This window comes from Puma concolor, chromosome D4, assembly GCF_028749965.1.
Source record: "Puma concolor isolate L17-30 chromosome D4, mPumCon1.1.hap2, whole genome shotgun sequence".
Taxonomy (NCBI): Eukaryota; Metazoa; Chordata; class Mammalia; order Carnivora; family Felidae; genus Puma; species Puma concolor.
In genome coordinates, this window is record NC_141679.1 from 70,803,349 (window position 1) to 70,830,920 (window position 27,572).

Below are 27,572 nucleotides of genomic sequence, written 5' to 3' on the forward strand. Positions count from 1 at the left end.
AGCCCTGCCTTTGAGAATCCAAGTCTACATGCTCAGGGTGAAGACAGTGTGGGATGCAAAAGAGAAAAACTGCTCCAAGACGATAGCAACTAATTTTCTCCTATGACAGTAAAACAAAATATAGTATACAGGTTTCTGTCAGGATCCAACTCCGCACCTATCTATGGACCTTAAGTCCCATTCCATCCCTGCCCCCAGTCCTCAGTGCAGCTTTTAAAGGGGGTGCTCTGGGGAGCCTGGGTGGCTCAGTGGGTTAAGCTTCTGACTTTGGCTCAGGTCATGATCTTTTGGTTTGTGAATTCGAGCCCCGTGTCGGGCTCTGTGCTGACAGCTCAGAGCTTCGAGCCTCCTACAGGTTCTGTGTCTCCCTCTCTCTCTGCCCCGCCCCCCATGCGCTCTCAAAAATAAATAAACATTAAAAAATTGTTTTAAAAAGGGGGGATGCACTACTATAAGCTGGGTCTAGCTTCACAGACACAAATAACATCGTTTCATAGAAAGTAAGTATGTGTGACAACAAAAGCTAAATCATTTATGCTTTGGACACCAAAGTTAACATTCTACCTTATGTAACTTTGTGGAATCAATGATTTTATCCCTTAGAACGTTTCTGAGGGATACAGGATTGATTTCTAACCTTGAACTAAAAAAATGCCATCATCTGTGACCAAGCAGAGTAAAAGTATTTGATATAGAACAGACTACTCTCCCTGGTGGGCATCTGTAGATAGCCATAGTGAGGAGGTCTTGGTAAGGAGCCCTACTCAACATCCAAGTTACCAAGCAAGAACATAGGAATGTTCTAGAAATCAGTGCATTCAAGTCCCTCATTTTACAGGTGGGAAAAATGAGGCAAGAGGCAGGTCATGTTGCCAGGCAGCCAATGCAAAGCCAGGAATAGAATGTGAACCTTCTGACCCTGGGACCGATACAATTGTCTTGGGACAACCTTGACATGACATTATGGATGTCTATCTGAACAGGAAAGGAACAACAGGCAAGCCTAGCATTTCTGAAAGGTTAAGAACCAAATACGCAATACCGAAAAACCAGAAATCTCAGTGTTAAAAACTCCTCGACTATAAAAAGTGCTTGGTTTGGGGAAATATTTTTGGCTTTTTTAAATGGTGGTTCAGGAAAAAAAAAAAAGACCCACAGGAGAAAGGAAAAAGAAAATGAAACAAATTTGTGCCTGACTAAACAGTAACATACAATTAAAATGATGGATGCCTTTGTGCCAGAGGTTGAGTTTGAAACAAGCTGCTGGAAGAAGGGCAGCCCTGAAAATAAATTGCCAAATTACTTTTTGCAGCCAGATTGCAGATTCCCCCGCCATGCAATTCTGAAAGCAAATAACTCCACATAAATAAATATGCAACAAATTCCCAGGGAAACCAGCCAAGAAACATGAAGAGAACTACCTTTGGGTGGACAACTGCCCCCATCCATCCTGTGATTTATGACCACAACTCAATTTACAAAATAAATCGACACATGAAGCCGCCCTGAACTCCCTAGTCCCCTGGTGATCGTCTCCCTCTTCTCTGTGGAGCCCTTCACGGCTCTGAACGCAAACTTCCAGATGTCACAACACACCCCGTGATGCAGTGGCTGAAGGCACAGGCTCTGGGGTCAGCACGGGGGTCTGTCCCAGCTCAGGCTGAGTATGGTGTCAGGGAATTTCTTACCTGGTAAGGATGTTTAAGAATGAAATGAAATGGGGCTCCTGGGTGGCTCGGCTGGTTAAGCTTCTGACTCCAGCTCAGGTCATGAATTCGAGGTTCGTGAGTTTGAGCCCCACACTGGGCTCTCCCCTGTCAGCATGGAGCCTGCTTCGGATCCTCTGTCTCCCTCTCTCTCTGTCCCTCGCCTACTCGTTCTCTCTCTCTCTCTCTCTCTCTCAAAAATAAATAAACATCAAAAAAAAATGAATGAAATGAAATGAAGATTAACAGGGCTTGCCCCACGGTTAGCCGATGATATGTGGAGTGTGTCACGGGCTGAACTGTGTCCTCTCAAATGTCATAAACCCCCAATCCTGCAGAATGTGGTCGTATTGGAAGAGAGAGTCATCAAACAGGTAATTAAGTTCAAATGAGTTCATTAGGGTGGGCCCTGCTCTTATCTGACTGGTATCTGACCAGTATCCTCATAAAGAGAGAGATGAGGGCCCCTGGGGGCTCAGTCAATAGAGCATCCCCTGGCTCTTGGTTTCGGCTCAGATTATGATCTCACGGTTTGTGCGTTCAGGCCCCGCATTGGGCTCTGTGCTGATAGCACAGAGCCTGCTTGGGATTCTCAGTCTCCCTCTCTCTCTCTGCCCCTTCCCCATTCATGCTGTGTCTGTCTCTATCAAAATAAATAAATGAATAAAACTTTAAAAAGAGAGAAAGAGAGAGAGAGAGATGAGGTCGCACACAGAGACATCAGGGATGCCCGCGCACAGAGGGAAAAGACCACACGAAGATGGGGAGAAGAAAGGCAGCAAGAGGACGGCCGTCTATAAGCCCAGATCTCAGACTTCCAGAACTGGAGAAAATAAATGCGTCTGTTTAAGCCACTCAGTCTGTGGCACTTTGTTATGGCAGCCTGAGCAATCTAATACAGGGAGGCAACCGGTTTTCAGTCAGAATCAGGTTTGAATCTGGGCTCCACCACTCAACTACCGGCATGACCCCAACTAAGCCCCTTAGCCTTTTGGAGTCTGTTTCCTGTCTGTCAAACGGAGATGCCACAGCCCCGAGTGACGTGAGGAGAAGATGAAAACACACAGCCGGCCTCGGGCAGAGCCAGGGCTATGCCCAGGACCTCAGCCTCTAAGCCCTGGGACTCAGAGCCACGGCACGGTCTTGGAGCCCAACTTCCTTGGGCCCCACACCCATAGCTGGTATTCTGTAAGTATGGACGATGAGCCCAACTAGCAAATTTGCCTACATTTTGAAACTTTAAGTGATCCCGCCAACTGCTAAGGCCTAGAACTTTGGGGCTCTTTACTTGGCCCTGTGTAAATGTACAATTTTCAAAAAAGTTAATGAGTGGAAAAGCACATAAGACTTTCAACCTTGTCTATGGTAAGCTTGGCAGTTAGAGACATAAAACTGTAACTGAGGCACCACATCCATTCATGTGATGGAGGAGTATACAAATAAAGTTGCCTTTTTATAGTTGGCCTTCGATTTTTCTTCTCAATCTCTCTTTTTTTTTTTTTTTTTTGGTGACTCAGTAGTCTTAAAAAAAAATCTCCTGCAAGAAGAAGAAGGCAGAGAATGACACATTCAGATGGAGGAAAGGAGGGTGTGATGCTTACAGCCTGCAGCTTTGGATTTGTAAGGATGGCATTAACAAGATTATTTCCCTGAGGTATGTGGTTTGCGGTTAGTATGAACTCTCATAAGAATCTCGACTGTAAATTCGCCACCCAAAAAGTTAGCCTTTCATATCCATTAACTAAGAAAAATTTTTTTCCAATCCTTTATGTATTTTTAAAAGCAACAACAGAATACCCAGCCAGGTACAGGCATTAACTAGTATCACTGTGGAATGTTAATTTAAAATAGAGTATGCAAATAGGAAATTATTTACAGAACTTAACACCTAGGTACAAATATAGTAACTTCTTTAACTGCTATGGATTGGTCATAAGCTAACCCCAATTTTGCCCAGTTCAAGCAGAACTAATTCACCTGGAATGTCTTAACACACGAGATCCTAGTGCCTCAGGACTTCAAATCTACGTCGGAAGGTATTCCCATGAGACTGCCATTAAGCCAGGCATTGACACCCCGACCCACCACAACCCTCGGACCTTCTGAGAGACCAACAGAACGTTAAACCAGGAGGGAAATCTGCATGGGGTTACTTATGCAGGTACCACCCACACACAAGGCACTCTGAAGGATTCCTGCTGGAGGTGCACAGAATGAGGAACGGGAACAGAGCACAGACGTGGACATCCACAAGAGTGAGGTGGGCCATGAGCAATAGGGTGTGGATGGGGCAGTGACACACAGACCTAGCCAACTGCCACTCTATGCAAATTCAGATCTTCCCATATTTATTTTTATAAAAGCCTACAGATTTGAATTTTTAAATGTGAAATGTGGTGATTTTTAAAAGCCTTACATAGACACCTAGTTTACTTCTTTTTTTTGAGGGAGAGAGACAGAGACAGAACCCACGTGAGAGGAAGAGAGAATCTCAAGCAGGCTCCGTGCCCATTGCGAAGCCCGATACAGGGCTCGATCCCACGACCCTGGGATCATGACCTGAGCCAAAATCAAGACTCAGACATCCAACCGACTGAGCCACCCAGGTGCCTCTGGTCTACTTTTTAATTGAAGGGTGACATACATAGACAAAAGTGCACAGGTCAAACGTGTACAACTCAAGGAATTATCAGAAGTGAATGTACCTGTGCAATCACCATCCAGGTCAACAAACTGAATATTACCAGACTCCGAGAAGGCCCCATGTGCCTCTTTCCGAGTTCTACCCCTTCCTTCCATTCCACAGGTGGCACAGGTTTGTTTTGCCTGTTCTGAAGTTCATAGTAGTTGAATCACACAGCATGTACTGGTTTACAGCTGCAGAGGAGTGTGGAGATGGTAAACCTCCAATTCACAGACCTTGTATCTCTGAACAAAGACACACAGGTGGCATTTTACGACCCTAAGCGGAAGAGAAAGGAGACTGAAGTGGATTTACAGCAGAGAATGACTTGGAATCACGGAACCTGACTCAAGGAGTCAGAGAGTCTGAGATAAGAAGGAGCCAGGCATGGGTGGAGTGGGATGGTCAAAGTCCCATAGGAGGGGAGGTTGTTCCTGGATCAAAGGGACGGCAAAAAGACAGGGACAAAAAAATAGGGGTGGTGGCAGGTGCCAGTGGGAGAAAGCCAGAGTTCAAGATTCATGGCCACCAGCAAGGCAGAAAGTAAGCAAACTGGGAGAGGCCACAGCCAGTGCCGGCTGGGACCAATGCCAGTGCCCAGAGATCCTGCATTTTCCCTAGGAGACCAGACTTCTCTGGAAAGAGAATTCACTGGATTCCTGAAAGGAGGAATCAACAATTTTAATTTACTCTTTCTTAAAAACAAACAAAAAAACACTTAAAAAAAAACCCTGTAAAAAAAGGCGGGGGGGAGGGGGGGACAGAGCATGGAGCCTGCTTCAGATTCTGTGTCTCCCTCGCTCTTTGCCCCTCCCCCATTTGCACTCTGTCTCTCAAAAATAAAAATCAACATTTTTCTAAAAAAAAATAAAATAATAGGGGCGCCTGGGTGGCTCAGTTGGTTGGACGGCCGACTTTGGCTCAGGTCATGATCTTGAGGTCTGTGAGTTCAAGACCCGCATCGGGTTCCATGTTGACAGCTTGGAGCCTGGAGCCTGTTTCAGATTCTGTGTCTCCCTCGCTCTTTGCCCCTCCCCCATTTGCACTCTGTCTCTCAAATATAAAAATCAACATTTTTCTAAAAAAAATAATAGGGGCGCCTGGGTGGCTCAGTTGGTTGGACGGCCGACTTCGGCTCAGGTCATGATCTTGAGGTCTGTGAGTTCAAGCCCCACATCGGGTTCCATGCTGACAACTTGGAGCCTGGAGCCTGCTTCGAATTCTGTGTCTCCCTCTCTCTCTGCCCCTTCCCCATTCTCACTCTGTCTCTGTCTTTCAAAAATGAATAAATGTTAAAAAACATTTTTTAATAAAATAAATGTTTTATTACAGACCATTTCAAACAGACACAAAACAGAACAGTGTAGTAAACACCTGTCACTTAGCTTTAAAATTATCAACATTCTGTATCCTTTTTATTCGTTCCTCCCCCCACCCTCCATTAATTTTTTACGCGCCCTCCGTTAATTTTTTACACATCGTTTGTGGGGATCATGGTAAAAAATTTACTGACGCTGAAATGCACAAATCTGCGCTGTTTCATTCTGACAGGTGGAAACGTGTGCAACACACCCCCTGGTACCATCAGCATATTCCCGTCTCCCAATAAAGTGCCCAGGTGCCCCTTCCCCGTCGATCCCAGTGGCCCTCTCCAGCACAACCCTCCCCCCCCACCCCGCCCCCGGAAGCCCCAGCTATTCCTATTTGTTTTCTCCACAGACTAGTTTTGCCAGTTCTAGAACTGCATATACATGGAATCATATGCAGGGGGTATTTTTCTGTGGAAGGTTTGCTTCACCCCACGTGATGCATGGGAATACGAAAAGAGCAGTTTTAAAATTCAGTTTGGGCCAAACCATACAGACACATCCTCATCACCTTCTCACACCATCTTATGTGGATAGCTAGAAGATAAACAACTGAGACTAAAAATAACCAATGCTGGGATTCGGAGCCATGAATTTCAATGGATTACTCAAGTCCTGCTTTCTTCCTTGGGTCTCATGTTCTAGATACCAGTTGCTGCATATTTTAGCAGTGACTCTCTCAGAGCTCTGACCGACAAGAGCTGACTTGCAATATACTCCATGAAGCAAGGTGTTTATCGCTATTTTTTTTCCTGTCTCCTGCCCTGGTTCTTCCTCCTTAAGCAAGAAAACAGGAGTAAAGCATGGAAAAACTGTGGAGTTTTCTGTGAACACAAAAGACACATCTTCTCACTAAACTGGCAGCTGCTTAAGGGAAAAGATGCATCTTTGACTCAGTCTTCTATCCACCCAGCCCCCTGCCTTGGCTCTGTGTATACAGCAGGCACTCAACAAATGCCGATCTCTTCGTTATTTGTTCTTCCTTGAAAATGTCAACCCTGCCCAGATTTGGAAGGCGAAAGAGCAGAATGGCCAAGGCCAAGAATTTATGGTGCTTTCCTTTTCCCATTTGTAAAAATACTGGCAGAAGAACAGGCACCTATGCTCAGAGACTCTGTGAGCTGAGAAATTCACGTAATACAATCGGCCCAGCGCCTGGTAGAGGACAAGTATCTACAGATACGCAGACATCAGCTCCTGTTCTCTGTCCCGGCCTCCCAGCTGGCCCTGTCAGACATGAATTGCATTCAAACCCTTTCCAGACTCTTCCCAAGGCGTCTGATCTGGCCCCTCACACTGGCCTCATCTAAAACACAATCAGTAGTGGGGGTGCCTGGGTGGCTCAGTTGGTTGAGTGTCCGACTTTGGCTCAGGTCACGACCTCATGGTTTGTGAGTTCCAGCCCCGTGTTAGGCTCTGGGCTGACAGCTCAGAGCCTGGAGCCTGCTTTGGATTCTGTGTCTCTCTCTCTCTCTCTGCCCCTCCCATGCTCATGCTCTGTTTCTCAATAATAAATAAACGTTAAAACAAAAATTAAAAACACAATCAGCAGTGAATCCAGGTTTTGCGGCGCCTGAAAACTTATACCATTTGGGGGCACCTGGGTGGCTCTGTCGGTTGAGCATCTGACTTCAGCTCAGGTCATGGTCTCATGTTCGTGAGTTCGAGCCCCACATCGGGCTCGCTGCTGTCAGCACAGAGCCCGCTTCGGATCCTCTGTCCCCCTGTCTCTCTGCCCCTCCACCACTCTCACTTGCTCTCTCTCAAAACTTACACCATTTGGAGGTACTTTTTTTAAAGAAAGAAAACACAAAAAATCTTACATTTGCAAACTATACAAAAAACCAAAGACCAAACCAACACAGTACTAGGACCCTCTCTATTGCTGCTCTGCCCCCAGGATTCTCAACCTCACCAACCTGCCACGCACAGAACACGGGGGCCCTATCTCAGCTTCTCCGTCAATCCTACTCCTCAACCCAGCCACCAAATCCACTGGATTCCAGGTCCTCAAACTCCACGGCGCATGCCTCTCCTGCCCATGCCTAGCATCACCCGAAGTTAGACACACAGTGCAGGTAACAGCCTCTTAGCCTCACCGTCCACCTTTCATCACCCCCACAGAGCCAAACTCCACGAGTCCAGTGGGGTCAGTCTCCCTTCCTATCCCCCCTGCTTCTGTGCTTCAGACACATCCTCCTCCTGCCCTCCTTGGTGAGGCGGCCTTTCACGCTGCTCTTCCACCTGGACTGCCAATCCTCCACCATTCAATGTCAAAATCGACCCAACAGTCCCCTCCCCGGAAGCGCCCCCCCCCCCCAAAGAAAATCCACCTCTACACAACTTCCCCTGTCCAGCTACGATTGTGCCCGGTCTTTCTGCCTGGTACTATGGTTATCTGGGAAGCATAAGGAGGCGGCACAGAGCTCCAAAGAGTCAAAAGAACAAACATTCCTTTCTGGGTTTGGCTACCCCCTCAGCCAAATGGGAATGAGAACATACATGAAGATCCAACATTCTAAGCAGGGCTCAGAATCTGTGGGCAACCTCGGCCCTATCATGAGCCTTAAGTTCCCTTCTCAGGGAACTTAATGTGCCTTCTTGGGGCCACTGTGGATCCTTCTATACCAAAGCGCAGCTGCTCTCGTGGCTGCAATGATAAAATTTCTCCCTCCCATGACAAGGACCATATCTCTCCACACCTTTCTTCACATATAAGAGGTAATACAGCGTAAAGATTAAGAACCTGTTTGGGGCGCCTGGGTGGCTCAGCTGGTTGAGCGTCCGACTTTAGGTCAGGTCGTGATCTCATAGTGTGTGGGTTCGAGCCCCGCATCGGGCTCTGTGCTGACAGCTCAGAGCCTGGAGCCTGCTTCAGATTCTGTGTGTGTCTCTCTCTGCCTCTCCCCTGCTCGTGCTCTCCCTCTCTCTCAAAAATATACTAATCAATCCTAAGACATTTGAGAGAAATCTATAACAAAACTGACCCACTCTGATTAAATCAGGAACTTGAACTGTAGAATCCATCCTGGTTCTTCTGCTCTGCGGTTTCCTGAGGGGTACCTCTCAACATTTCTGCTCCTGGAGCTGTAGCATATGTTGTTCTGATGTTGTAGATTAATTCTCTCTTCAAGTTGCCCTTCAATTTCCACTTCACATGTTAAGTTTATACTTCTAATCTCTAAAGGTCAAGGTCAACAGCAGTCAGAGCAGACACCAGTGGGACAATGAAGAGGCCAAGAGCACTTATGTGCTGTGTGGGCTCTAGTATGTTGCTTGACTTCTCTGTGCCTTAATCTCCTCAAATGTATCATGAGGATGCTAACAGAGGATATCTAACTAATACGGTTGTGAGGAGTCAATGAGTCAAGCCATGTAAAGTGCTTACGTTAAAGTTAATGGTCAATATACTCTGGAAACACTATGCTAAGTGAAAGAAACCAGACACAAAGCAGAATTTGGTACGATTCTGTTTATACGAAATATCCACAGTTGGCAAATCCACAGAGACAGAAAATAGATTCGTGGTCGCCAGGGGCTGGGAGGAGGGGAGAATGGAGAATGGCTGTTTAATGGGTATATCGTTTCCTTCTGAGATCGTGGCAATGGTCTGGAGCTAGGTAGTGATGATGGTGATGTAGCACTGTGAGTGCACCAAATGTCACTAATGATAACTTTTTTTTAAGAGACAGAGAGGCAGAGACAGAGAGAGAGAGAGAGAGAGAATCCCATGAAGGGCAGAGAGAAAGAAAGAGAAAGAAGGGGGGCTCACCTGATGCAGGGCTCGAGCCCACAAGCCATGAGATCATGACCTGAGCCAAAGTCAGATGCTTAACCAAATGAGCCATCAGAAGCCCCTAATAAATTTTTTATGTGTGTTTTACCAAAAGAAAATCATTTGCAAAAAAGAAAAAAAAAGTCAATAATGTTTCCTATTAGTCAAATTACTACGTAGACAACTCCTATGACAGGAAATGTACCGGTTCCCATGCAAGGCAGAAGTGCCCCACAGGGTCTTGACAGGAAGAGGAAATGCTCTGTAGGAGCAGGATGGGTGCTGGGGACAAGCCTCATGCATGTGGTAGCATCTGAGATGTGCCCTGAAAGATGGTTAGACCCTTCTGAGGTAAGAACCGGCCAGTAAGAAGGGGAAGAACACAGCAAAAGTACACAGGTGAGACGGAAAGTGTGGGGGCTGCAGGTGGAGGCTGCCAGAGACGCCGCAGGATGGGAGCCCTGGGGAAGACCCGTGTGGAATACGGAGAGCCTGGAAAGGATTTTAGGTCTGGTTCTGACATCTACTAGCTGTGGGATGGGCAAAAATCTCCCTGCTGAGCTTTCTATAAAACCGGAATGCCCAGAACTCTCTCAAAAAGGTGCTATGAGGATTAAATATTTCACCACGGAAGGTGAAAGCTCGATCCAAACCTAGAACACTACACAAATGGAAGGGGTGTGACGCTGTGGAACGCTGGTTCTCAAACTTGGCTGCACAATGGAATCACCTTGGGAGTCTTCAAACATCGTGATCACCGGGTCCCTGGAGGTAGCAGCCTGGAGTGTGCCTGGGCGAGGCCAGGGAGTAAAAACAGCAGCGATGTGCGGAAGGCTGGAACACGGTACCGAGCGGACCCCCAGGACCCAGATGACGTACAAGCCTGACACCACGGGGCGTCCTTAAACCGCGACTGTTCGCGCGCTGACCCTAGGTGACTACAGCAAGGTTCAAGTCATTCGCTCTCCTTTTTTAAGAGGGACACGAGATGTGCAATGCAATGCAAGAATAATTCCATACCCGACCCCAACTAAGCTCTTTGTGAGCAGGCCCCACCTTTTTAACCACTTCAGAGTTCCCACGCCGGGCCTCAAGCGTAGCGGATGAGGTCTATTTTTTTGTAGCTGTTGTTAACCAGTGAAATAGCTGAAATAAAACAGGCCTTGTCAGGAAACAAACTGTAGCTCTCTGGACAACTCATCTATGTGAAGAGCTCCTTCCCCGAAGTGAGTTAATAAGATGAATGGCACGTTCCAGTAATTCAAGTACACACGATTCTGTTTCTTTCAGAAGACAGCACGTAATTTTTGCATTTTTTTTCTTCAGGGGTCTCAGAGGAACTATCCACCATGGCTTTTAGAACAAAGCTAAATACTTTTGGACTTCAAAGCAAAATAAACCCTCTATAGAATACTGACACATCCTGAATAAATACTTCCGACCTTAGACTCCCCGCTCTCCCATTAAAATATCCCACCATCCGGACGGACCTCCTGGTTTCAGCATTCATCCTCGAGAATCCCATGGGTTGTGCCGCTGCCAGCTCGTATGCATGGACCGGGGCCAGTTCCGGGTGAGTCTGAGCCCCTCCCTGGACTCCGACCGGCCACTCTCAGGGCCATCCATGCAGCACTCGTGCCACTCGATACAGGCTGCAACCGACCGAGTACACGGCTCGGACCTCGAGTCTCTGGCCCCGGCAAACAGGAGCAATAAAAGGAGTCCGGTAAGCAAGATGCCGTGTGACGGGCTGTCAGAGTGCACTGCGGGTTAATAACTAACCTTCATAAGCCTTTTACAGTTTACCTGGTCTTCCCTGGATGAAGCCCGTGTCCATTTCTAGGCCAGGCGACAGGGCAGGCAATGCTTCTTCTGGGCCAGGGGGGGAATCACGGCCGGCTTTCAGGAGAGGTAGGGGAGTCTGAGAGGCAAAGAGCTTGCTGACCGTCAGCTGACTACAGACATCGGGAGCAGCCAGGAGGGCTGTGTGCAGGAAACCGCTCTTCTTACACGCTAATTACTGCTCATTTGCCACAGGTGAGCAGCAGCGAGGGTTCCAAGGCAGAGAGGAAAGACCTGCCATCCCAGAATGAGGCTCTGGACCATGTGATCTCCCAGGGCTCCTTTCGGGGCACAACCCAGTGGGTCCCACTGCCCTGCCATCTGCCCCATCTCCCTTCCCTCTGAAGAGTTCATTGATTCTGTTCCCTAAAATGTCTGCTGGCACCTGCAGCCGGGACAGATGGAAAGGGCTCACCGGGGGCCTCCCAGAAAACGTAAAGGAACCCAAACAGGAGTGCACTAGAGAAAAAACGAGTCCAAGGTCAAGGAGGCATTCAAAACTTCAGTCAAGGGGCGCCTGGGTGGCGCAGTCGGTTAAGCGTCCGACTTCAGCCAGGTCACGATCTCGCAGTCCGTGAGTTCGAGCCCCGCGTCGGGCTCTGGGCTGATGGCTCAGAGCCTGGAGCCTGTTTCCAATTCTGTGTCTCCCTCTCTCTCTGCCCCTCCCCCGTTCATGCTCTGTCTCTCTCTGTCCCAAATAAATAAATAAACGTTGAAAAAAAAAAAAAACCTTCAGTCAAGGAGCTGATGAAGAAACAGGAATTAGACACAGGAGAAAAAGAAAAGACAGGCACTCTTTCATCAAATCTACTGAAAACTCCAGAGATAAAAACTTTGGACCTTTTCAAAGAAGCAATATCCAGTGAAAAACAGAGGATGCTTGGATGCACTGGCAGGGCCTGAGCAAGGAGCAGGAATCTTGGATGTAGTACTTCAAGCCTCCGTGCCTTTGCATATGCTGATCTGGCCACCAGGAAGGCTGTTCTCCCATTTGTCTTCAGAGCCCAACTTTCTCTCTGAAATTCTCTGGCTGCCCATTTTGCCCACTCAGTCCCACCATTAGACCTTTCTTTGAGCTTGAAGTTCTCTATGGCACTCTTCACACCAGGTGTAATAACTTGTCTCCACACAACCTTCTTGAGGGCAAAAAACCTGTCTTATTGTTCTCTGTATGCCCTGAGTCAGACACTTTAAACAATGCCAGCTCTCTATACCAAGTGCATCTCAGGGTAACTAAATGTTGAGGATGCCATCGATAAAATCCAGAAAGTGGGAAACTATTATAGGACAAATCAACAAATTAGTGTTAAAAAAAAAAGGTGGGGGGAGGGGAAAACTCTAGATTAAGTGCTTTAAATTGTTGGGTGGGGAAAATGGAGATGTTGGTCAAAGGGTACAAACTTTCAGTTATAAGATGAACAAGTTCTGGGGGTCTAATATACAGCAATGGGACTACAGTTAATTAAAATGTTGAAACTGAAATTTGCTAAGACAGTGGATCTCGGGGTGCCTGGGTGGCTCAGTCAGTTAACTGTCAGATTTTGGCTCTGGTCATGATCTCACAGTTTGTGGGTTCGAGCCCGGCATCGGGCTCTGCATTGACAGTGAGGAACCTTCTTGGGATTCTCTCTCTCCCACTCTCTCTGCCCCTCCCCAACTCATGCTTCCTCTCTCTTCCTCTCTCTCTCTCTCTCTCTCTCTCTCTCTCAGAAAAAAAAAAAGACAGTGGATCTTAGAAATTTACTAGGATACACACAAAAACTGTAACTGGTGAGGCAGTGGATAGGTATGTTCATTAGTTGGTGCACAATAACTGTTTTTTCAATTTATACCTATATCAAATCACCAAGCTTCATACCTCAAATGTATATGATTTTTATTTGTCAATTATACCTCAGTAAGCTAGGGAAAAATATTTTTAAAAATTTTTAAAAAGACCTTTACATAGAATATCAACCAAATGCAATGAAAGGGCCTTTCTGACAACCAAACAGGAAGATTTGAACACTGACTAAATATCTGATACCAAAAAACTGTTATGGGTTTGTTTTTTGTTTTTTTACTAGTATAGTGGATATATTTATAAAAACGGCCCTTATGTTTTTTGAAATGTGTACTGAAATACAACTTTGAAATTACAGGTTTGGAATTGGCTTTAAAATAATCAGGAAGGGACGGCAGTGAGGATACAGACGGAACAAGAGTGGTCAGACATGGGAGATGAAACTCGATAATGGGTACTTGGGGTTCATTACGTTCATTATGTGGTGGGTACATGGGGTTCTCTCTACTTTTGAATGTGCTTAGAAATTTCAATAATAAAAATTGAGGGAAAAAAAAGTAGGCAGAATTGAGGTGAAATCCATTTAGACCCTACAATTGCTCGCCAACAGCCACCAGCAGCAAGTACTTCAGTTCACGCGCAGCGAAACTGAAGTCAAAACACGAATCCCCACGTAGTGAGGAAAGGCCTGCATGGTGACTCGGACACAGGTGTTCTCGCTTGCTCCACGGACGTTACCTGAGAAGAACAAAGGGCCTGGGAGACAATCTCAGAAAGACGAGCTGGGAAAACCCTGAACACAGTAAGAAAAATAGGACAACTGAAAACCAGGCAAAAATCACAGAACAAAGCATTCCAGGAGGAAATATGGTTATGGTAAAATAAAACAAAAAAAGCTGCATGATGCCAAGTGTGGAAGAGTGGATTCACAGATGCTTTTGCATATGGCTGGGACTCTGGGAAAACTATTTTGCAGGATCTTGAAAGGCCCTGCCCACGGCCCTCTTGGCCACCGCGTGCCCAGGAGAGACGTTTGCTTGCATATATGCACCAGGAGACCAATTCCAGGAGGTTCAAAGCAGCATTTTTTCCTAACAGCCCCAAACTGGAAACATTCCAAATGTCCACCAGCAAAGGATAAATTTCAGTAGATTCGTGCAATGGAATACTACCAAGCAGTAACAACTACAGTTAGCTCATCGATATGGACGAATCTCATGAACACAATATACCGAAAAAATCCATTTATAGAAAGTTCACAGACATACAAAACTAACAATATATCATTTAGAGAAACATACACATGCAGTGAACCTAGAATATAGAAAAGGAAAGGATGAGAGACGAATTTCAGGAGAGCAGTAGGGCAGGGAGTGTGGCTGGGAAGAGGTGGGGGGGCTTTCACAGCATTAGTGATGTCTTTGTTTTTAAGCTGGGGGTGGTGGGTACATGGATGTTCACTGTATTATTTTTCTTTAAACTACTCATGTACACTCTTTTGTATTTATATTTTCATCACTAAAAAATTTAAAGACGGAGGACCTGACAACACCAAAAAATTCGGACAAAAACGTAAGGGGGAAACTATCAGATAACCAGAGAGGATACCAGCATTGTGCAGAAGAGTCAATAAAACCACGAGGGGAAGGCTGGGGACATCCAAGTCTCTGATGGCAGAGCCACTAATGAACAGGCAGGATGGAGTTAGGAAGGCCCGGACCTGCACAAAACTCCATCACCTGGATGAATGGATAAACAAAATGTGCTTATACACGCCCTGGAATACTACTCAGTCTTAAAAAGGAGTAACATTCTGACACGTGCTGCATGGACAGACCTCAAAGCCATCACTACATGAAAGGAGTCAGACACAAATGGATAAATATACCATTCCACTTACATAAGTTATCTGGAGTAGTCAAATCCACAGAGACAGAAAGTAGAAGGGTGGTTGCCAGGGGCTGGGGGGAGGGGCCTGGAGAATTCTTGTTTAATGGGTACAGAGTTGCAGTTTGGAAAGACGACAACAATCCGGAGACAGATGGTGGTGACGGTTGCACAACAATGTGAATGTGCTTCACACCACGGAACTGTGTATCTAAAAGCGGTTACTTACATTCTGCCACACACACACACACACACACACACACACACACACACACACACAAATCTATAGTTCAAAGTGGTTGCAGCCTAGCAAGCAAGCAGGTAGAAGCATTGTGACCCTCAGCCTGCCCGAACAGAGGTCAGATACAGTAAGGACGACAACATTCACAAGAAAAGAAACAGGCATAGGGGAGACAGGACGGGGCCCGAGGGATGCCAGCTCCGCAGCCACCTGCTGAACCAGGCGGTCCACATCCTCCCAGCTGGGCTGGCCACATGGACAATCCTACTTTTGGGACCACGCTCAGTGCTGGGAAACCGGGAAGCTCTGGATGATCCCAGAAGTAGCACAGGACCCTTGGGATACCATCTTCTAGTTCTGAACTCCAACAAGGAAGTGCTGGGCACTCAGCCAGCTAGGACTTTAGGGAAAAGAGCCTGAGAATGATAGAACCCAAGTGCCAAAGAGGCTGAAAGGCAAAGAAGTACAGGAATGACCAAGGGGCGGAGGGGCGGGGGAGGGGGGCGGTTATGGCATGAAATTCTGAAGGGTCAAATCGAAAAGGAGTTCCAAGGAGCACACATTTCAAACAGGGAGGTTGAGTGTGCACAGGATGGGCTGGGGGAAGAGCACTGGAAAAGGAGTCAGGAAACCCAGATTCAATTCTGGCTCTACCACACTTATTACCTGAGTGGCCCAAGGCCACATGCACCCTGAGATCATGTGTAAACGGGATAATGATACCTTCCCACATGGTGGCTATTAAGGGAAGTGACACCGATTCTGCAAGCCTAGGGGGCAGGGTTGCCTAACAGAGAAGATACCAGGTGCTCTGCCTATCAGCCGCCAGTCCCAAGACAGGTAGAGACAGGTGTTACTCACGTCACGCACATGCACACACACACATACAGAGATTGAGGGGCATATTTAATCTCGAGTAATCACAAAAGAGGGCACCCAATTAGTGAGGGGTTCGTCAGGAAGGCTTGGATGGGAGAAAATAAAACTGATACCATGTTTATGCACATGTATAGGAAAGCTCAAAGACTGAAGGGAAGCAGTTGCTATGCAGCAGGCTGGGAATGGGAAAATGCAAAATGCTGTTCTGTGTGCTAAGTTTAATGTTGTTCGATTAAGCACTTCTTAATAATGTAAGCCTACTTCTGACCTCAGTGTTGAAAACTTATGGCCATCAAACCAGAATGCACTCTGAGTGAAATTGTGTTCGATGAGTATGACTAAAGATATAAATCTGATCTCTGGAAATCCCAACTGGCCTGCAAAGAAAGGACACCCTTCTGAGGCTCAGAGGTCCCCATCCACCTCAGGACCCCTGGGACAGGCTCAGAATCCACCCACCATCCACCCCACCAATGCCCGGTCCTGCTGTGAGAGGGCCATTCCAGACCACAAGTGTCCTATAGCCAGACAGTCTGAGCTTAAAGCTGGAGTCTACCTTTACTAGCTACGTGACATGGGCAAGTTTTTTAACCTGTCTTCCGAGCCCCGATTTCTCCCCTCTACACATCAGGGATAACAGCAATAACACCATCAAAGTTTTTACAAAAATTCAACAAGCCAATCCCTTACGCACTTAGCACAGCACCAGGCATACAGAAAATGCTCAGTTAAGCCTCAGCTCTTATTAGCTCAAGATACACATCTGCACTTTAAAGGTTCCTCACTTGTTCTCTGAAGATTCAGGAACACAGCCAGAGCTCATAATCCTCTCCTACTTGAGTGCAGAGCCCAGGAAATGGGGTTTTCTGGCTCCCAACCTCCATGCAATTTGCACCTGCTGGGTCCTCTGCCCCGACACCTTCTGACCAAATCTACAGCTGAATTCCTGTGCATCATTTGGGACAACGTGATGCCACTTTGGGCGTCAAACCATCTCCAACTCCACCCCACAGTTCAGCTGCTCACCCCTGCGCTGACACTGTTTCCCCTTCGAGATTCGAACTACCTCATCCCTCCTGGATCCCTCCCCAATGCTTAATGCACTGTAAGTGCTCAGTAAGTCCTTGCTGACTAAAGAAAATACACTACAGGTAAACAAAAACATGTTTTGGAAAAAATTAAAAATAAACAAGACATTCAAATCAAGTGGGACTAGTGAGATAAATCCAGGTCTAGAGAGAAGCCAAAGAGGCTGCAGAAGGGGCCCTGGGGGGGCAGAGAGGGCGCATCTGGGATGCTGCAAGGCTCCCACCCATCTCTGCCAGACCGGCTCTGGCTGGTAGCAGAGCATGCACAGCCCTGGCAGGGGAGAGAACCGTGATTACCCCAAAGCAGGTGTTCAGAACCCAAGCCCTCAGGCTCGACAGAATTCTATGGCCACATCAGCAGGCCCTTTAACCTTCCAGAAAGCAGAGATGATGGTGAGGAGAGGCTCCGAGGATGGGGAACTAGCTTCTCACTCAGGCAGGAGCAGTGATGGAGGCTCCCACTTTCACTCAGATCCCAGGGAATGCAAGGCGGGGGGGGGGGGGGGGGGGGTGAGGGCCTCCACCCCAAAGAGACACAAACTCAGGGTCTGTGATCCCTATTCAACTATGCTGAAGGGATGGAGAGACATTCATCAACCCATACATGTTTATCATTTTGAGTACATCTTTATATCTAAATACAAAAAGAAAAAACTACAGATGAATACACACCACAATTTTTTTTTTTTTTTTTTTTTTTTTTAGAGAGAGCGTATGCACAAGCTGGAGAGAGGGGCAGGGGGAGACAGAGGATCCCAAGCAGTCTCTGTACTTAGCACAGAACCAGATATGGGGCTCGATTCCACCACCCCAGCTGGGATCATGACCTGAGCCGAAATCAAGATTCGGATGCTTAACCAACTGAGCCACCCAGGCACCCCATACACCCCAATTTCAACCGTGGTTATCTCTGATGAAATTTTAGATGTTTTCACTTCACTGGCTTCTCTACATTTTCTAATCTTTCTGCTTTAAGCATGTTCTGATGTGAAATGAAAGTGGGGGACAAAGGCACACACCCACCTGAAAAAAAAAACCCAGCAAGATGAATCGGCAGCTGACCCTGCCCACAGGCAGTTGCCATGGGCCAGAGGAGGAAACCGGAGTGCCCACAGGCCCAGGTTCCTGCAGAGGGAAACCTCCAGGCAGAGCGGAGAAGGCTGGGCACAGGGACTCAGGCAGTAGAGAAGGATGAACATGTGTTTTGAGGACAAATTGTGGGTGGAGGATTTCTGTGGTTACTGAGTGGCTTTTTTTCCTAAGTCCCTATGCAAAAATTTAAGGGAAAGTACCCCCCCACACATACACTGACCTTTTGCTATTTCAAAATTAAACAGACCTGTGCCTTCATCCACAGCAGTGCACTAGGGATGGAATTCAATGAGATTATGCACGTGAAAGTGCTTAGCAAGTTAATATTTGTTCGGTCCTGGACCAGTGTAGGGTCATGTTACTGGCATGGGAAAGGCTAACAGACACCTCCTTCCCCCAATTAACACTGACGATCCAGCAAGTGCGAAACCACAGTTTGATAGAGGTCATGCCTGTATCCCATTTGGGAAGGAAAGGATGTTTACCATTCACCTCTCTTCCTCCCTGCACCAGCCCCGCCCCCCCCACCGCCGCCACCAACTATCCCTCCTTTAAAAGAAAGGGATTTTTATTTTATTTTTTTTTAATTTTTTTAACGTTTATTTATTTTTGAGACAGGGAGAGACACAGCATGAACAGGGGAGGGTCAGAGAAAGGGAGACAGAATCTGAAGCAGGATCCAGGCTCTGAGCTGTCAGCACAGAGCCCGACGCGGGGCTAGAACTCACGGACTGCGAGATCGTGACCTGAGCCGAAGTCGGCTGCTTAACCGACTGAGCCACCCAGGCACCCCAAAACAAAGGTATTTTTAAAAATACACAAATACATGACCCAGGTAGGGGTCCAAGGTTCCTCATGGTCTCAATCCCGGGCTGGGATGGGGTGGAGGTGCAGTCAGCACTGAAAGACCACCCTGAGCCAATACTTTCCCTCCAGGGCAGGAAAAGGCAGGCCCCTCAGAGGCCCAGGATGAGGCAAGGTGTCCAGGGAAGCCAGAACCTCAAGAGAGGGTGGAAATGAGGAGCTGCCTGCCCCTATCTCTTGGGGTATCCCATATGGCCTCCCCCATTTCTTCCCACAACTGAGGTGAAGACCTCCCTGCCTCCAAGCTAGACCCCGCTAGGCCTCCGCCTCCCCATCCCCACACCCTCAACGGACTCCCCCGGCCAACAGCTGTGGCACTCTGCCCACTTCTCTAGGCCAGGCCCTCGTCACCCCTCACCTGCCCCAGCCTCCACTCCGTGTGTCAAGAGTGGGCTCCCTAAAGCTCAGGAGCGATACTGTCAACCCCCAGCTCAGAGATGGTCATTGCCCTCTCCCTGCCTACAGCAGTTTTTAATGCACAGCGTGGCCACCCTCAGCTCTCAGTCCTACACCCAGAGTTTTTCAAAGGATACAAAGGGACCACGTTCATCAGAATCACCCAGGGTACTTGTTAGAAGTCCAATTTCCTGAACCTCTCAATCCAAAATTCTGGGCTTGGGGGCACCTGGGCGGCTCAGTCGGTGAAGCATCCAACTCTTGACTTTGGCTCAGGTCACGATCTCATGGTTCGTGAGTTGGAGCACAGAACCTGCTTGGAATTGTGTCTCCCTCGCTCTCTGCACCACTCCCGCCCCTCACTGTGCACGCAGCAAGCTCTCGCTCTCAAAAACAAAATAAACATAAAAAAAAAAAAAAGTCTGGGGGTGGACCCTGGGATATTAACTGAAGGAAAAGAAAGTCTCAGATGCACTCTGGAGTACACAGAAGTCAGAGAACCATTTTGCTGGAGTTTCTCATTGTTCAGGAAAATATGTCCTACTTCCAACTGCCAGAAACATATCTCATCCCCCCTCCGTGGTCCTGTGTCAGGACTAGGGGTCAGTCTTCCTTCTTACCACTGATCCTACACTCACCTCAAACTCACTCTTTCCTGAATGACTAACGGGAAGTCACTCTATCCACAGGCCTCAGTTTCCCATATACACAAAGGGCGGAATATGTGCTGTCTAGGGTTCCTTTCAACTCCAAAATAAGGTATATGCTCTTTGTGTTCCATCACATACATTCAGCTGGATCAGAGATTCCACTTCCAGAATTCTAAGAACTTGCAATTGGGTGTCAGGAGAGGCATTCTCTTCTCAGCTAAAGTGAAACTTTCAGGGGTGCCTGGGTGGCTCAGTGGCTTAAGCGTCCAACTTCAGTTCAGGTCATGAGCTCATAGGTTGTGAGTCTGAGCTCCGTATCAGACTCTCTGATGTCAGCACAGAGCCCACTTCTGATCCTCCGTTTCCTCTCTCTCTCGGCCCCTCCCCTGCTCACGTTCTCTCTCCCTCTCTCTCTCAAAAATAAACATTTTTAAAAAATTAAAAAATAAAAACTGAGGGGCGCCTGGGTGGCTCAGTCGGTTGAGCGTCCGACTTCGGCTCGGGTCACGATCTCGCGGTCCGTGAGTTCGAGCCCCGCTTTGGGCTCGGGCTGATGGCTCGGAGCCTGGAGCCTGCTTCCGATTCTGTGTCTCCCTCTCTCTCTGCCCCTCCCCCGTTCATGCTCTGTCTCTGTCTCAAAAATAAATAAAACGTTAAAAAAAAAATTTTAAAAAAATTAAAACTGAAAGTTTCAAAAAGCATCTCTCATACTACATATAACTTCTGATTTCCAGTAAAAAAGATGTTTAGGGGCGCCTGCGTGGCTCAGTGGGTTAAGTGTCCGACTCTTGGTTTCAGCTCATGTCACAATCTGACAGTTCATCACATCAAGCCCCACATCAGGCTCCCACGTTGACAGCATAGAGCCTGCTTGGGATTCTCTGTCTTCTCTCACCTCTCTCTCTCGCTCAAAAATAAACATTAAAAAAAAAAAAAAAAAAAAAAGATGTTTAGGCTTCCTACCACAGCTCTTTTTGGTTTGTTTTTAGCATCTGTTACTAGACCTGCTTCCCAACTGGTTCCACAGGTCAAAGAGGCGGTATGAGAAGTGTGTAAGATTACAACCTCTGAGCAACCCTTCAGTACCCTGCTGTGTACTGAAGCCTTTATATCATCCTTGTGGCGTTATGCTCCCAACGTCCCCATTTGAAAGACCAAGAAGTCGATGCTCCCAGAATTCGAGCTGCCCAGGGCTACACAGCCAGCCTGAAAGGCTCCAGCACGGATCTTCCAAGTCTGAAGTTCTCCCCACTAGCACTGAACCACAATGAGCCAACGCTGAGTCCCAGATTCGGTGAAAGCAAACGTGCCAATGGCACCACCACTGGCCAAGAAGCCGTGCCCTCCGAGGCATGGCGGGAGCGCTAACCAGTCAGTCACACACACCTCCTGACAGCTTTCCACACAGAGCTGCCGGGAGACTGTGCACGCAGGGGAGGGGGAGACGGGGCTGAGCAACAGCCTCACGAGCAAAAGCGATGCCAGGGATTTAGTCAACAGAGAGCTAATATGAGTCAACAGCGGGTGCCGCTGCCAAGCACACTAATGGGATCTTCGGCTGCATTAATAGAAGGCAAGTGTCTAGGGTAGGACTGAGGGAGTCCTGCCCTGCTCGGACCAGACCACACCTGAGGGCTGGGCAGGGCAGGGCTGGTCTAAGGAGAGGGAGGCAGCACCTTCCAAGGACAGGTTTTCTGAAGAGGGGTGGCTCATGGCACCACTCTGGCTTGAGGGTGAGCCAGGGACTCCCCTGGAAGCTGGGTTTGTCAAGCCCATTTTATTTTAAGTTTATTTATTTATTTTGAGAGAAAGAGTAAGCACAAGCATGGGAAAAGAAGGGACAGAGAGAGAGAGAGAGAGAGAGAGAGAGAGAATCCCAAGCAGGCTCTGTGCAGGAGCCCGATGTGGGGCTTGATCTCACAAACTGTTGAGATTGTGACCTGAGCTGAGATCAAGAGTCAAAGGCTTTAACCGACTGAGCCACCCAGGCGTCCCAGCAAGTTACAGATGGATTTTTTTTTTTTTTTTTTAAGATCCTTTTGTTCACATTTTACCAAAGACTGAGAAACCACAGCAAAGGTTAAAAACGGGCCGGCATGCTAGGGGATGCAGCCTACCACAGGACAAGGAGACTACAGACCCCGTCTGAGGATGGCTGAAGACAATTACAGTTGCTTCTTCCTTTACTAAATATAACCACTGGCCACGAGTTAGCCAAAGAGTAGACCTGACACAATAGGTATTCTAAAAAATGCACAGGGGACACTGGATTTGAGATCCTATGACCCCAAGAGTCAAAATCTCCAGGAAGCCCTCTTAACCTGCCCATCCCCCAGGACGCTGTCAGGGTGAGCCTGTCACATCATTTAGTATCACTTAGAATAAAAAGGCATGTTTTTACCTGTGTTTCCCAAGAGCCTCCAGGCCACCTCTCCTTCACCTGTGTCCACAGCACAATGCTTGGCACACTGAACATGCTCAAGAAAAGGTGCCCTGGCATGGTCACACTGAAAGTGCTGTTGTGTTCAAGTCAATTTCAGAACCTAAAGTGTCCAGATTAGGGCCAATAAAATGGCTATGACAACACATAACCACTGTTAGTATGCTGAGCAAAGGAATTCTTGAAGCTAACACCACCAGAGGGTTTTAATTACAAAGGGCCATAGTTAGCCCGGCAAGCGCACTGAGTGCCTGGGGAAGTGACAGGAGACAGAAAATCCAGCTTAGGGGTATGGCGGCCAAAGGTAAATCCTATCTGTGTGACAGGCAGCAATGCAACACCAGAGCCCAGGAAGCGGTAAAAATCCAGGAAAGCAGAAGAGGAAAATAATGATAAGCAGGGCTAAATGCCAAACAGGATAGCATAAAAAGTGAGCCCAGTGAAATGGGTCTTAGGAAGGAGCATGCGTGCTACAAATTCATCTACAAACTCACTGGGTTCTGGCCACCGGGTGCTAACCTCGTACTCAGAGAATTAATTACAGGAACTCACACTCTGATCTGAGAAGACGAGCACAGGAGACTGTGTGATGCAGTTCTGATATCTAATAAATCTTTAAATCGATGAGCCGTGCTCACTGGTAATTTTTCTTCATCATTCCTCCGGGAGGGCTCACATGACAAAAGCCCGCATTTTGTCTTTGGATGGGGTGTGTCCATATAAATAAAATTTCGGGTTCAGGACATCACATCCTAAAGCATGGAGAAATCCGCCATCATAAGAAAACCTGGGAAAATCTTTCGTCCAGCAACCTTTTGTAAAGTGGAGAAACCTTTCAATGTAAGCATCCCCCTCCCCCACGCGGAGCTGGGCTTGCTGGTCCAATCCCAACCAGATCATTGGTGTACCTGTCTGGGTCTATCCACCACACATGCACCTGACTCAGTTTGCATTTTTCATCTGAGAAACACCACTTAACGCCTGTCGCACAAACCTGACAGAAGCAATACATTTTATAAAATGAACCATCCCTGGGGAACCGACAAGAAAATCCTCATGGAGCACGGTCAAAGTTCCCATGGAGAGCTTTCCTCTCCCTGATCCGAGATGCAAAATACGCCACATCCTCTCCACACAGAAGCTGCCCACCTCTCCACTCCTCCAAGCTCTTCAGGCCTCCTCTCCCAGCTCAATACAAGCTGGAAAGCCTCAATCCTGGGGAGGAGTAACATTTTCATGCTATTTTAAAGACAACAGCTCTGAGCACAGGAACGCTGGCTCCTTTTCCATGAATAAAAAGGCCCCAAAAGGGTATTATCATAACAAAATGATATTCTATGGAGAGCACTAGGAACCACAAAAATAAAATTGCCATAAATTGAAACCGTCTCAAAATTAAACCTAAGGCAGCATTAAACTCCAAGGCCAAGCAGGTTCTGATTTTCCCATCTAAAACCCTTACAGGTCCCTAGTTCTCTCCCGAAATCTAAAGAATTTCCCCCACCAGGTAAGGCCTAAGTGTTTCCTTTGCAAGTCTGGGTATGTTATTTTTTCCGCATGAAACCCTCGGAATAACCTGTAACATTCACCTAAAAGCTCAATCAGCGCTGTGTCCTCAGTCACACCCAAAGATTCCCAAAGGCACCGTCTGCCGCAGCGCCAGGTGCCCAGTAGGCGCCCCATTAATGTGCGGATTTGATTTGATCACATCTGGCCCCTTCGGGCTAGAAAGCCGGACGCCCTGGCGGGGACAGCAGCGCCAACCTAGCTATCTGCTGCAGGGGGGCGGGGTGCAACCACCTGTGGGCGGGTGGCCCGGGACCCGGCGCCGCCGCCCGGGGGTGCCTTGGCCGCCCCACGCACGTTGCCCGGGGCGCAAAGTCCGGCGCGCCAGGCCCCGTGGGGGCCCCAAGGCCAACTCCCGGAGCCCCAGCAAAGGGCTCTGCAGGTGCAAAGTTGGCCAGGTCCAAGAGAGTCGATTTTAGAGTTAGCTCCCAAGTCGCCCACCTGCCTGCCTCCCCCCCCCCCCCCCCGCGACACTAAGGGCTGTAGGGACTCTTTGCGATGGGGCGGGGGCGGCATCGAGAAAGGGAGAGAAATGGTCCCTACACTGCCTCCCAAACTTGGGGCACCTGCTGGGCAGCTGGGGACGAGGCTTCTCCTTCCTGCCGTCTCCACAAGGCCTGATGGCGACTTTGTGGGGGCAAGCAGGCCACCTCGAGGCAGCCCCGCATTGCTTTGAGATTTTTCTAAGCAATAACCCAGCACCAAGAAGGCCCCCGCTGGAACCCAGGGGGCGGAAGGGGAACGCCGGTCACCCGCGCCAGGGGGCGGGGACTCGGGAAGAGGGGACTGGGTGAGCTGGGGAGGGAGTGAGGCCCAAAGGACTAGGTGGGAACCGGAGACGGCGCAATCCAGCAGCGCAGTGTCCCAACGAGGGGGCACAAGCCATGGATGGGGTTCCAGAAGAGACCGGGACGGGGTGGCCCGAGAGGGAAGCAGGGGTAGGAAGTGATCGCAGGAGAAGGGGGAAGGGATCCTTGGATCTCCCAGAGGGGAGCAGCGGGGGAGGGGAGCTGCCCCAAGGGGTGTCAGTACCCCGGGTCGGCCCCGTCACTCACCGGCAGGTCCACGCTCACTTCAGTCCCGTCGAGCAGGAAGACACGGCAGTACAGGGTGGCCTTGGCAGCGCCGGCGGCGGAGATGTGCACCGCCGCACCGCCGGTGAGCAGGGGCCCGCCGCCGGCCGGGAACACGCTGCCCCCCGGAGCCGCGGGCAGCGTCGAGGAAGCGGCGGCGGCGGCCGGGCCCCCCCGGGGTCCCCCGTCGCGCTCGTCCCCCAGCCCGGCGGCCCCGCGCCCCGCCGCGCCCCGCGCGTAGCGCTGCATGGAGCGGCGGCCAAAGGTCCGGCGCAGGAACCGCAGCATCCTGGCTGGGGGCGCCCCCTGCCTCCGCCCCCTGCGCCGCCGCTGCTGCGCCGCCGCCCGGGAGCGCCCCGCGACGCCGTCAGTGCCCGCGGCCGCCCGCGCCGCCTCCCAACGCCTGCAGCCCGGGGCTCGCTCCCGCCGAGGCCGAGGCCGCGCTCCGGCTGCCTGCGGGGCGCGCCGGCCCGGCCAGCGCCGGCCGCGAGTGGCCGCGGGCGGGAGGGCGCGCTCGGGGCGGCCCTGGGGCCGTCCCGCCGCCGCTGCCGCCGCGCGCTCTCCCGGGCCGGCGGCCCGAGCTTGCCGCTGAGGGGCCGCTCCCGACGGCCGGCCGCGGGCGGCCCGGGAGCTGCGGGGGGCGCGGGGCGCGGGCTGCGGGCTGCTCCCGCGCCGCGCGCCGGCCGAGGGCCAGCCGAGCAGGGCGCCTGCGTGCTCCCGGCGCGCTCGCTCCCACTCGCCGCGCCGCGCCCGGGGCCCGAGGAGGCCCCGCCGAGCGCCGGCTCCCGAGGCGCCTTTTCCTGCGCCCGCAGCCCCCGCCTCCCACCTGGGAGGTTGCACCTCCAGCCGCCGCCACCGCCGCCGGGACTGCAGCACGCCCTCCTCCCTCGGGGCTGCGCCGGGTAATTGCAAACCGGGGCTGTGCTGCCCCCTGCCGGCCCGAGCGCCCCCTGCTGCTGTAGGTGTGCTCACGTGTGTACACGTAGGTGAGCACACACGTGTTTCCGGCGTCCCGAGCCCGGAGCCCTGGAGCCGCCAGAGTCTCCCCCAGCCTAGCAAGGAAAACGGGGCTTCATGCCCTACAGGAGCCTTGTTCTGGAGGCCAGAGAAAGACAGAGAGAGAGAGAGAGAGAGAGAGAGAGAGAGACAAAGACAATAGCGTTCAGTGAAGGCCCTAGTGGGCCCTCAGTTGCCCCTTCTGGAAAAGGAGAGGGGAGCACTAGATGATCTACAATGTCCCTAGTAAGTTAAGTTCTGTCCGTTTAAAATCTCAGAGCTGGAAGGGCCCTTATAGCCATTCCAGTCCAATGGACTCGATCCAAGTAAGGAAATTGAGGCCGGACAAGGAGGAAGCGTACTTTTCCAACCTATGCCTCAGAAAAAACACCTTTCCTCAAGAAGCTTGTGTGCAGTATTGAGGCAGAGGCCCGCATAAATAAACAACCATAACTGAAAAGGCTGGTAAAGGTTCGAGGCAGAGACCAGTGTTTATAAACCATGCCCCTCCGGTATACACATTCAAGGCCTGCTTCCGGGAGAAGTGGGTCGTCCCGTGTTGCTGAAAGGAATATTGAGGAAGAGGAGGTTGAAAGGAGGGCAGGCCTCTCCAGAACAGGAACACTGCTGTTTTTTGTGCCTGGCACTGTGCTAAGTAAGCCCTTTCCATTCATCATCTCACTTAATCCTCAGAATAACTTGGTTCTATAGCCGGTGTTATCCCCCTTGTACAGACTTGAAGTTTAGGGCGCTTAAGAGACCCGCTCCAGATTTCACCGTTAATAGGGGCTCGTTCACAGAGCTTCAAGGCTGTTGCTCCTAACCACTGCCAGGCTGAGGCACCTGGCATGATAAACAGTGGAGGTTTCTGAGAGGCATGGAAGGAGGCAGTGGTCGCAGCAAAAGGGACAGAGAAAAAGGGAGGGACGGATTCAGGAGGCATTCCAAAATAGGCATTTTTTGAAGATCAGGCACAGTCTTAGGTGATTTCATGGATGATATTTTCATTAATCCTCACTCCAACCCTTCCAGGTAGTTCTGTTTATCCCCATTGACTTACGTGGAATTTGGGGCTTAGAGGAGTAATATCCTTGCCTGAGGTCTCCGAGCTCCTGCATGGCAGCCGCAAGCACGTTCCCTTGCTGTATAGTGTTCTCTGTGTGACTCTCCAGGGCTCTACTATGTGACATTGTATTGTGAAGGGGCATCTGCAGTCAGCCTTCGGATACCCACTCTGCTTGCCC

The 27,572-nt window shown here is 49.5% G+C and overlaps 1 protein-coding gene across 13 annotated transcripts in view; it reads right to left on the reverse strand.

Moving 5' to 3' along the window:
• The window catches only part of EPB41L4B (erythrocyte membrane protein band 4.1 like 4B), a 131,919-nt gene extending 105,706 nt beyond the window's left edge, over positions 1–26,213 (reverse strand). For 6 of the 13 annotated variants that reach the window (XM_086683659.1, XM_086683664.1, XM_086683661.1 and 3 more), the window contains exon 1: positions 25,315–26,212. In XM_086683659.1, the coding sequence (XP_086539785.1) occupies positions 25,315–25,620 (306 nt within the window). In that variant the 5' untranslated portion in view covers positions 25,621–26,212. Of the gene's footprint in view, positions 1–25,314 lie in introns of all 13 variants that reach the window. The other 7 variants (XM_086683658.1, XM_086683656.1, XM_086683655.1 and 4 more) reach the window with 3 other exon arrangements.
• Positions 26,214–27,572: the final 1,359 nt, after the last annotated feature.